The 13159-nt window shown below is 39.7% G+C and overlaps 1 protein-coding gene across 1 annotated transcript in view; it reads right to left on the reverse strand.

Annotated features, from left to right (window-relative positions):
* LOC110465006 overlaps positions 1-13159 on the reverse strand; it is a 39804-nt gene that overhangs the window by 5894 nt on the left and 20751 nt on the right. The window contains exons 22-30 of the mRNA XM_021520551.1: positions 11918-12016; positions 11371-11514; positions 10343-10496; positions 9956-10152; positions 8985-9170; positions 8741-8824; positions 5419-5484; positions 5010-5090; positions 4671-4830 (exon numbers count right to left, since the gene is read on the reverse strand). Of these exons, the coding sequence (XP_021376226.1) occupies positions 4671-4830; positions 5010-5090; positions 5419-5484; positions 8741-8824; positions 8985-9170; positions 9956-10152; positions 10343-10496; positions 11371-11514; positions 11918-12016 (1171 nt within the window). The remainder of the gene's footprint in view (positions 1-4670; positions 4831-5009; positions 5091-5418; positions 5485-8740; positions 8825-8984; positions 9171-9955; positions 10153-10342; positions 10497-11370; positions 11515-11917; positions 12017-13159) is intronic.

Consider the following 13159-nt stretch of genomic DNA (forward strand, 5'->3'; position numbering starts at 1 on the left):
CTGTGTATGTGGCATCCTGTACACCTGTGTATCCTATGAATTGAGTAATTCTCTCCCTTTCTATGGCACATAACACACAGCCGGTGTTAATCTTATACAATATGACAAAAATCAAATTTTGCAACTGCCTATTCTATAAAAGAATCTCCTGTCCCTCTTGATATAAGGACTTTTACTCTTTATTTTCCACTATGTAGCTCTTAATGACCTTACTGAAAAAGCTCTTGTACCGAAAATGAACAAAGGGAAATTACTCTGCATAAAGCTGGGCATAGAACTTTACTTCGTCCCATTAAAGATAAATTTATATAGCAATTTTTATGAATGTGAGTGAAAAAGCATGGAAATTAAAATACAGTCACAGATTTTGGACGCCCAGCCAGCCAGACATCACTGCTCCATAATATCTCCAATCATAGATGGGCATATGAAACAACTTCAGCTGCCACTAGCACAAAGTAAGCACAGAAAGCCACACTAAAATAGGCTGTCTCCCACACACTAACTACCACACAGGATACTACACACACTGTCTCCCACACACTAACTACCACACAGGATACCACACACAGTCTCCCACACACTGTCTCCCACTCACTAACTACCACACAGGATACCACACACACTGTCTCCCACACACTAACTACCACACAGGATACCATACACACTATCTCATACACACTAACTACCACACAGACTGTCTCCCACAAACTAACTACCACATAGGATACCACACACACTGTCTCACACACACTAACTACCACACAGGATACCACACACACTGTCTCACACACACTAACAACCACACAGACTGTCTCCCACACACTAACTACCACACAGGATACCACACACAGGATACCACACACTGTCTCCCACTCACTAACTACCACACACACTGTCTTCCACACACTGTCTCCCACACCCTAACTACCACACAGGATACCACACACACTGTCTCACACACAATTACTACCACACAGGATACCACACACACTGTCTCACACACACTAACTACCACACAGACTGTCTCCCACACACTAACTACCACACAGGATACCACACACAGTCTCACACACACTGTCTCCCACTCACTAACTACCACACAGGATACCACACACACTGTCTCCCACACACTAACTCCCACACAGGATACCCCACACACTGTCTCACACACACTAACTACCACACAGGATACCACACACACTATCTCACACACACTAACTACCACACAGACTGTCTCCCACAAACTAACTACCACATAGGATACCACACACAGTCTCCCACACATACACAGGATGCCACACATACACAGGAGGCCACACATACGGGCTCCAACTCATATACATAATGCCACACACATGATACTATACATACTGTCTCCCACTCATACACAGGATACTATACATCCCATACACAGGAGGCCACACATACGGGCTCCAACTCATATACATAATGCCACACACATTGTCCCCGACTCACACACATGATGCCACACACAGTCTCCAACTCACACATGGTGCCACACACATTGTCTCACAGTCATATATAGTATGTCACTCACTGTCTGTAACTCACACATACACAGGAGGCCACACATACGGGCTCCAACTCATATACATAATTCCACACACACACATAATGCCATACACACTATCTCCCACTTATACACAGGATGCCACACACACAGTCTCCCACTCATACTCAGGATGCCACACATACTGTCCCCAACTCACACACATAATGCCACACACACTGTCTCTAACACATACACAGGATGCCACACACAGACTGTCCCCCACTCATACACAGAATACCATACACACTGTCTCCAACACATTCACAGGTTACTATACATACTGTCTCCTATTCACACACACACTGCCTCCAACACACACATGGTGCCACACACACTGCCTCCAACTCACACATGGTGCCACACACACTGTCTCCCACTCACACACATAATGCCACACACACTGTCTCTAACACATACACAGGATACTATACATACTGTCTCCCACTCATACACAGGATACTATACATACTGTCTCCCACTCATACACAGGATACTATACATACTGTCTCCCACTCATACACAGGATACTATACATACTGTCTCCCACTCATACACAGGATACTATACATACTGTCTCCCACTCATACACAGGATACTATACATACTGTCTCCCACTCATACACAGGATACTATACATACTGTCTCCCACTCATACACAGGATACTATACATACTGTCTCCCACTCATACACAGGATACTATACATACTGTCTCCCACTCATACACAGGATACTATACATACTGTCTCCCACTCATACACAGGATACTATACATACTGTCTCCCACTCATACACAGGATACTATACATACTGTCTCCCACTCATACACAGGATACTATACATACTGTCTCCCACTCATACACAGGATACTATACATACTGTCTCCCACTCATACACAGGATACTATACATACTGTCTCCCACTCATACACAGGATACTATACATACTGTCTCCCACTCATACACAGGATACTATACATACTGTCTCCCACTCATACACAGGATACTATACATACTGTCTCCCACTCATACACAGGATACTATACATACTGTCTCCCACTCATACACAGGATACTATACATACTGTCTCCCACTCATACACAGGATACTATACATACTGTCTCCCACTCATACACAGGATACTATACATACTGTCTCCCACTCATACACAGGATACTATACATACTGTCTCCCACTCATACACAGGATACTATACATACTGTCTCCCACTCATACACAGGATACTATACATACTGTCTCCCACTCATACACAGGATACTATACATACTGTCTCCCACTCATACACAGGATACTATACATACTGTCTCCCACTCATACACAGGATACTATACATACTGTCTCCCACTCATACACAGGATACTATACATACTGTCTCCCACTCATACACAGGATACTATACATACTGTCTCCCACTCATACACAGGATACTATACATACTGTCTCCCACTCATACACAGGATACTATACATACTGTCTCCCACTCATACACAGGATACTATACATACTGTCTCCCACTCATACACAGGATACTATACATACTGTCTCCCACTCATACACAGGATACTATACATACTGTCTCCCACTCATACACAGGATACTATACATACTGTCTCCCACTCATACACAGGATACTATACATACTGTCTCCCACTCATACACAGGATACTATACATACTGTCTCCCACTCATACACAGGATACTATACATACTGTCTCCCACTCATACACAGGATACTATACATACTGTCTCCCACTCATACACAGGATACTATACATACTGTCTCCCACTCATACACAGGATACTATACATACTGTCTCCCACTCATACACAGGATACTATACATACTGTCTCCCACTCATACACAGGATACTATACATACTGTCTCCCACTCATACACAGGATACTATACATACTGTCTCCCACTCATACACAGGATACTATACATACTGTCTCCCACTCATACACAGGATACTATACATACTGTCTCCCACTCATACACAGGATACTATACATACTGTCTCCCACTCATACACAGGATACTATACATACTGTCTCCCACTCATACACAGGATACTATACATACTGTCTCCCACTCATACACAGGATACTATACATACTGTCTCCCACTCATACACAGGATACTATACATACTGTCTCCCACTCATACACAGGATACTATACATACTGTCTCCCACTCATACACAGGATACTATACATACTGTCTCCCACTCATACACAGGATACTATACATACTGTCTCCCACTCATACACAGGATACTATACATACTGTCTCCCACTCATACACAGGATACTATACATACTGTCTCCCACTCATACACAGGATACTATACATACTGTCTCCCACTCATACACAGGATACTATACATACTGTCTCCCACTCATACACAGGATACTATACATACTGTCTCCCACTCATACACAGGATACTATACATACTGTCTCCCACTCATACACAGGATACTATACATACTGTCTCCCACTCATACACAGGATACTATACATACTGTCTCCCACTCATACACAGGATACTATACATACTGTCTCCCACTCATACACAGGATACTATACATACTGTCTCCCACTCATACACAGGATACTATACATACTGTCTCCCACTCATACACAGGATACTATACATACTGTCTGTAACTCACTTATACACAGGATGCCACACACACTGTCTCCCACTTATACACAGGATGCCACACACACAGTCTCTAACACATACACAGGATGCCACACATACTGTCCCCCACTCACACACATAATGCCACACACACTGTCTCTAACACATACACAGGATGCCACACACAGACTGTCTCCCACTCATACACAGAATGCCATACATGCTGTTTCCTACTCATATACAGTATGTCACTCATGCCCTGGCTTCTTTTTACATTTGGAGATGCCACTCACACACAGACTGCAACTCACACACTGTCTGCAACTCACACAGGATTCCACTCACTCAAAGGATGTCAAGAAGGACTTATATATAGCTTCTTAACTTAATTTGCCTGCTTGAGTTGTTGATGAGTGATGAGCTACTTACACATGTTACAGAAAGGGCCAGGGTTTGCCATGATCCAGTCTGTCAGCTGTTTCCCACTGAAACACTTTGAGTACATCTGGAGTTCCCGTCTCATCTTGTGTAGTGTGGCCTGTAGAGCTCCGTCTATTGTACAGGTACTGGTGGTATCTGTCCACACATTCTACAAAACATCATAGGTAGCATGCTCACTTTGTATCTCACATATCAGGTGACAACTATGACTAAGTACCTCAAGTGACATAAATAAAACTTCATTTATGTAACAAAGATGACATACATGTACATGCTACAAAGTAACAAATGTGATATACGTATAAGTATTATAAGATATCAACTTACATGTTCCTTGAGAGCATTGTGTAACCTCATCAACTGTGGTGTAGACTCTGTAAACAGCTGTAGCTTAAACATAACATCCTCCTGTAAAGGTCAAAGGTCAAGGTCAATACTTGTAGTTACCCATTAACTGAAATGTATCACCACTTCATCCACTTTTTAGATAAAATTTTAAATATTTCAGTCTGAGGATTATTTATTTTTTAGAATTCCATCATGAAATTTAAGTACCTTTTGTATGTTGTCCTATTGAGAAACATGATATTTTTTGTACTGGAAGCCTGGATAGCTATGTAACATATTAATACAAAATAATACAATACAAATATTTTACTGTTGGTGAGCTCGCTACGTTATGTTATTATTGCCTGTAATCAAGTGGTAAATAATCTGTGTGTGAGATACCACTTACCGCCTGTGACAGCAGTAGATCTTTCCTTATGTCTTTGTCTTGGTGGGTAATGAATGTAAGCAGATGCTGCAACAACAGTCAAAGTAACACAGGTTATGAAGATAACAAAATAATTACATAGTTCTATATAGCTAATGCTACTTTGTCTTGGTGGGTAATGAATGAAGTAACACAGGTTATGAAGATAACAAAATAATTACATAATTCTATATATAGCTAATGCCAAAATACACAAATTTCAAAATGTTAAAGTGTGTCTTTTGACCATGACAAAATACCACCAAAATACTTGTTACATATTATAGAACTTAATGTTACTATATCAAAGTGACGATATAAACTAAATCTGCTAAGTAAGATTTGCAAAAACTAGAAGATGTCTGTAAGACATGATTGTCCCTGTCACCATGTGAAATCAGTTTCAGTTTTTGATGGGACGGGAAGTGATGGGACAGGACATGACAGGACGGATATATGGGCAACACTAAACAATATATGCCCCCTCACCTCATTTCATGGCAGGGTCATACAAATATTTAAGTACATGTGTATGTAACCTATATTTGTTTTTATGGTGTAAAAATGGTACTTACTGTGAGAGCTTGTATGGGTGTCTGGCCATTTGTTTGTATGGTGTAATAATGGTACTTACTGATAGAGTTTGTATGAGTGTCCGGCCATTTGTTTGTATGGTGTAATAATGGTACTTACTGAGAGAGCTTGTATGAGTGTCCGGCCATTTGTTTGAATGGTGTAATAATGGTACTTACTGGGAGAGCTTGTATGGGTGTCTGGCCATTTGTTTGGTGTGGTGTAATAATGGTTCTTACTGTGAGAGCTTGTATGAGTGTCCGACCATTTGTTTGAATGGTGTAATAATGGTACTTACTGAGAGAGCTTGTATGAGTGTCCGACCATTTGTTTGAATGGTGTAATAATGGTACTTACTGGGAGAGCTTGTATGGGTGTCTGGCCATTTGTTTGGTGTGGTGTAATAATGGTACTTACTGAGAGAGATTGTATGAGTCTCTGGCCATTTGTTTGTATGGTGTAATAATGGTACTTACTGAGAGAGATTGTATGAGTCTCTGGCCATTTGTTTGTATGGTGTAATAATGGTTCTTACTGTGAGAGCTTGTATGAGTGTCCGACCATTTGTTTGAATGGTGTAATAATGGTACTTACTGAGAGAGATTGTATGAGTCTCTGGCCATTTGTTTGTATGGTGTAATAATGGTACTTACTGTGAGAGATTGTATGAGTCTCCAGCCATTTGTTTGTGGTGGTGTAATAATGGTACTTACTGTGAGAGCTTGTATGAGTCTCCGGCCATTTGTTTGTATGGTGTAATAATGGTACTTACTGTGAGAGCTTGTATGAGTGTCTGACCATTTGTTTGTATGGTGTAATAATAGTACTTACTGTGAGAGCTTGTATGAGTGTCCGGCCATTTGTTTGTATGGTGTAATAATGGTACTTACTGTGAGAGATTGGATGAGTCTCCAGCCATTTGTTTGTGGTGGGGTAATAATGGTACTTACTGTGAGAGATTGGATGAGTCTCCAGCCATTTGTTTGTGGTGGCGTAATAATGGTACTTACTGTGAAAGCTTGTATGAGTGTCTTGCCATTTGTTTGTATGGTGTAATAATGTTACTTACTGTGAGAGCTTGTATGAGTCTCCTGCTATTTGTTTGTATGGTGTAATAATGTTACTTACTGTGAGAGCTTGTATTAGTGTCCGGCCATTTGTTTGTATGGTGTAATAATGGTACTTACTGTGAAAGCTTGTATGAGTGTCTGGCCATTTGTTTGTATGGTGTAATAATGGTTCTTACTGTGAGAGCTTGTATGAGTGTCCGGCCATTTGTTTGTATGGTGTAATAATGGTACTTACTTTGAGAGCTTGTATGGGCGTCTGGCCATTTGTTTGTATGGTGTAATAATGGGTCTTACTGTGAGAGCTTGTATGAGTGTCCGGCCATTTGTTTGTATGATGTAATAATGGTACTTACTGTGAGAGCTTGTATGAGTGTCCGGCCGTTTGTTTGTATGATGTAATAATGGTACTTACTGAGAGAGCTTGTATGAGTGTCTGGCCATTTTTTGGGAGTGGTGTAATAATGGTACTTACTGAGAGAGTTTGTAATGAGTGTCCGGTCATTTGTTTGTATGGTGTAATAATGGTACTTACTGTGAAAGCTTGTATGAGTGTCTTGCCATTTGTTTGTATGGTGTAATAATGGTTCTTACTGTGAGAGCTTGTATGAGTGTCCGGCCATTTGTTTGTATGATGTAATAATGGTACTTACTGAGAGAGCTTGTATGAGTGTCTGGCCATTTTTTGGTAGTGGTGTAATAATGGTACTTACTGAGAGAGTTTGTAATGAGTGTCCGGCCATTTGTTTGTATGGTGTAATAATGGTACTTACTGTGAGAGCTTGTATGAGTGTCTGGCCATTTGTTTATATGGTTTAATAATGGTACTTACTGTGAGAGCTTGTATGAGTGTCTGGCCATTTGTTTATATGGTTTAATAATGGTACTTACTGTGAGAGCTTGTATGAGTGTCTGGCCATTTGTTTGTATGGTTTAATAATGGTACTTACTGTGAGAGCTTGTATGAGTGTCCAGCCATTTGTTTGTATGGTGTAATAATGGTACTTACTGTGAGAGCTTGTATGAGTGTCCGGCCATTTGTTTGTATGGTGTAAAAATGGTACTTACTGAGAGAGTTTGTAATGAGTGTCCGGCCATTTGTTTGTTTGGTGTAATAATGGTACTTACTGTGAGAGTTTGTATGAGTGTCTGGCCATTTGTTTGTGGTGGTGTAATAATGGTACTTACTGTGAGAGCTTGTATGAGTGTCCGACCATTTGTTTGAATGGTGTAATAATGGTACTTACTAAGAGAGATTGTATGAGTGTTCGGCCATTTGTTTGTATGGTGTAAAAATGTTACTTACTGAGAGAGTTTGTAATGAGTGTCCGGCCATTTGGTTGTATGGTGTAAAAATGGTACTTACTGAGAGAGTTTGTAATGAGTGTCCTGCCATTTGTTTGTATGGGGTAATAATGGTCCGTACTGGGAGAGCTTGTATGGGTGTCTGGCCATTTGTTTGTATGGTGTAATAATGTTACTTACTGATAGAGTTTGTATGAGTGTCCGGCCATTTGTTTGTATGGTGTAATAATGGTACTTACTAAGAGAGCTTGTATGAAAGTCCGGCCATTTGTTGGTAGTCGTGTAATAATGGTACTTACTAAGAGAGTTTGTAATCAGTGTCCGGCCATTTGTTTATATGGTGCAATAATGGTACTTACTGAGAGAGCTTGTATGAGTGTCCGACCATTTGTTTCTCCGTTGCCATCTCCCAACATTAACCTGCTGAGCTCTTCCTCAAAATCCTGTAGAAAAGCAAAACAGAACTGAAATGTCTGCGTTACAGGGCAAAAGGGAATTAACTCAATTCAAAATCTGTTACTATTCCCATTTTTATAGCTATTATACAAATTTTAATATCAATAAGCTTACTCTGTATAGATCAAAACAACCAGTTCTACATACTTGTACAATAAATATCCAGATGCACTCTGTGACCCTCCTAAAGCAGTCTGGGTACAGCCATGCCTGTAGGGAGTCAAAGTAGTTCTGCAGGAACTGTGTGAGGGGCTGGAGGCACACATGTATGGGGTCATCTGGGTGCTTCAAGCCAAGCAACACATGCAGGGCATCACACACAAACAGGTTTATCTGTGGGAAGTGTCATACAGTTATATGTTACACCATCATCTAATTTCTCTAATGTGAAAGGTGTCTGTTCTACGTGGACTGTGCAGGGACTCATTCAGTACTCTATGGGGATGGACTCATGCATCGTTCTACGGTATAGCTCTATGGGAGGAGAACTCATATATAGCTCTATGGGAGGAGAACTCATATATAGCTCTATGGGAGGAGAACTCATATATAGCTCTAATGGGGAAAGACTTATACACTGCTCTATGGGGAAAGACTTATACACTACTCTATGGTTGAAAGACTTACACACTACTCTATGGGGAAAGACATATACACTGCTCTATAATGTGGAAAGATATATACACTGCTCTATGGGGAAATACTTATGCACTACTCTATGGGGAAAGACTTATGTATTACTCTATGGGGAAAGTCCCATACACTGCTATATAGGGGAAAGACTCAAGTATAGATCTAAGGGGAAGGATTCATAATATGCATCTCTGTGGGAAAGATGCATATACTGCTATATGGAAGAAGGCTTCATTCATTGTGCTGTTGGAGGAAGGGCCCATACACCTCTCTATGGGGAGGGATTCATTCACTTCTCTATGGACAGAGAACTGTACACTTCCCTATGGAAGAAGGGTCCATGCACTTCTCTATGGGGAATGTCAAATACATTTGCTCTATGGGATAAGAACTTATTTCATACTGAGAGTATGAAAAAGTGTATCAAGTTAACCAAAGAAAGAGTAAAACACATACTGACGATAGCCTTGACCCCTCTCACTTACCCTGTAGGCCATGATCCTACTTAGGGCACGCAGGACAGCCATCAAGTGATCATGGCACGGCCTTGTGAGACTCTGCACAATGACAGAATGACATGACCGTGATGAAGTGGTCGTCGATGTTATCTGAGATGCAGTCTCCATGACAAACTGACGGTCAGACTCAGGATTGTAAGAAAATCCTGTCACAACTTCATACTCTGCGGTGAAATAAATAAGTGTAAGACTACAGTTATTTCACAGTTAATTAAATGATGGATACTTATTTTAAAGGACTTTTCCTAAACTAATTTTCCTCGTTATTTTCCTATTATGCATTACTTTTAATGAAATGCATTTTAAACAGATAATTTATTTTCATTACATATGGATATTAAAGTGTTTGTGTACCTGTTTTGTCATAGCTGTTATGGTCACTTGTAGGAGTGTAGCTCTTGTGTTTAAGCCGCCAATCGTTGTAGACATCAAAGGCTTTTCCAAGCTTGCCATGGTAACTGTCAAGGTAGTCGGAAACTGCCGCCATGTTGTTGATCCGGGTACACATCTAAAAGATTACAATGCCATGTAGTTTTAGGTTGCACAGGTACCAGAATGTAAACTTATCAACTGCAGCCTATAATACACATGACAAAAACAAACTAGAACTAGTAACTATATAATTATATAACTACATGTCAGATACCTGTGCTTTAATTCAAAGGTCTCTTGTATATATTGAGATGTGCTGGCTCTGTGGCCAGGTTTACAAACTTTCCTTAACTTAGGATGTTCAAAAGGAAAGCTTTACTGAAGACACAAGTTAAAGATGATTTCTCAACTTGTACATGTACACATAATTATATTCTTTATTCATAGTGAACACATCTGGTTACAAGTTTCCCATATAGACCAGCAAAGGGGCAGAATTAGTATATTCTGACATCATAATGTGCATTATTATAAAAGTGGAAATTATCGTGCGTGGTAATGTTTGTGTTGTGCCTCTTCCAACTAATCAAAGTGTACAAACGTTCTCATTGGTAAAGGGTTTGAAATCTACATATTCCATATATCAATAATACCATAAATAAATGTTCCTGTGTAGATGTTTTCGCACTTATTTCTAGTTGTTAAAAATGTGAGCATACTGCAAAAAAAAAAAAAAAAATGTTCACATTTGTCACAAGTTGTGTGAGAGTAATCCCCCTTGTCACACTCAATACCTAGACCTGTATTTGTTATAGTATCACAGTTTATTTTTTTAAATTTAAGATTAAAAATATAAAGTGCATAGTTAATCCACTTGTTATCCCTTATAAATACAAGTTTCCTAAAGTTATGAACAGGTAAGACAATTAAATTTAACCTCGACTCTAACTGTAAAATAATTATGTAATTTTTTGTATTCAATGTCTGTTTGTGCATATCTGTTGACGTACGTCTTTGGTAATGGGCTCATAACGATCACAGAGTAGCTCTGCCTTCTTGTTGACATACATGAAGCAGTCCTTCACCCTGTTGGTGTCGTGGCGACAGCCCCAAATGAGGCCGCCCGTCTGCTGAGTCTGGAGGTAGGACACCAGCTGTGAACAGGAACAAGACATTTTAATAGTGAGAATTTCTAGAATACTCCATCAATGTAAATAATACAGCAAAAAGATTGTGTAATGATAATATTGTATTGTATGAAACATGTTGCAGTTACAGTATACAATATATGATATATTTTACAGCAAAGGAATACAATAAATAATCTGCTAGATCTATTAAGACAATTGTTCAATCATTTTTCATAATCTTATCAAATTCAATAAATTTATTTTGACATTTTGATACCTTATTTGTATCTTTTATATATTGCATTTGCTTTTTTCAGTAAAACCCAAACAATGAAAATACTTCTAAGGGTAAAAAAGAAATGAAACTTTCTAATATATTGTGGATGTATCAAAAGTGAAACAGGTAAACTATTGCTATAAGCCCTACCTGAGGTCCTACCAGTCTCCTGGCAACGGACACCGTGGTCCCACAAAGGTCCAAACACAGCATGTTATCAGCATACACACACAGAGTGTTACACAAACCCTACAGGAAAAAAGAGCATGTTTTCAGCATACACACAAAGAGTGTTACACAAACCCTACAGGAAACAAGAATTCCACGGTAGTGGATGTGTCGCCTGCGCAGGAAGCTGGGAGATTACGAAGAAATAGATACACTTTTCATTTCAAGAAATAATGTTAAAAGTAAGCAATAATCATAGATTATGATTTTGGATGGCATCATTTTGTTATATAATCTGTTATTCTGGGAAGAATACTCTGAGTTTTAAGGAACTTGCATGGATACTCATTGTCTCAATTCCAAGTTTAATTTGTATGATTTGTCGGATGGTTTCGCATAAATAATACAGTTTTAGTGAAGTTTCTATTATAGTAACAGTGACCTTGACCTTTGACCTTCAGACCTGAAAAGCAAGCCCAAGCAAGCACTTTTGGTAAGGAAGCACTGCATGAAGTTTGAGTTTGTTCGGCCCAAGGAATATCAAGTTATCGCACGAAAACAGATTTTCTATTTATAGTAACAGTGACCTTGACCTTTGACCTTCAGACCTGAAAAGCAAGCCCAAGCAAGCACTTTTGGTAAGGAAGAACTGCATGAAGTTTGAGTTTGTTCGGCCCAAGGAATCTCTAGTTATCGCATAAATACAGATTTTCTATTTATAGTAACAGTGACCTTGACCTTTGACCTTCGGACCTGAAAAGCAATCACAAGCAAGCACTTTTGGTAAGGAAGAACTGCATGAAGTTTGAGTTTGTTCGGCCCTAGGAATCTCAAGTTATCGCACGAAAAGAGATTTTCTATTTATAGTAACAGTGACCTTGACCTTTTACCTTCGGACCTGAAAAGCAATCCCAAGCAAGCTCTTTTGGTAAGGAAGCACTGCATGAAGTTTGAGTTTGTTCGGCCCAAGAAATCTCTAGTTATCGCACGAAAACAGATTTTCTATTTATAGTAACAGTGACCTTGACCTTTGACCTTCGGACCTGAAAAGCAATCCAAAGCTAGCACTTTTGGTAAGGAAGCACTGCATGAAGTTTGAGTTTGATCTGCCTAAGGAAACTCAAGTTATCGCACGAAAACCTCTGTTCGGACGACGACGACGACGCCGACGCCACCTCCTACAAAGCAATACCTTTGTGTCACCAGCTTTTCGCAGGCGACACA

This window comes from Mizuhopecten yessoensis, unplaced genomic scaffold, assembly GCF_002113885.1.
Source record: "Mizuhopecten yessoensis strain PY_sf001 unplaced genomic scaffold, ASM211388v2 scaffold1539, whole genome shotgun sequence".
In the NCBI taxonomy this organism is placed as follows: domain Eukaryota; kingdom Metazoa; phylum Mollusca; class Bivalvia; order Pectinida; family Pectinidae; genus Mizuhopecten; species Mizuhopecten yessoensis.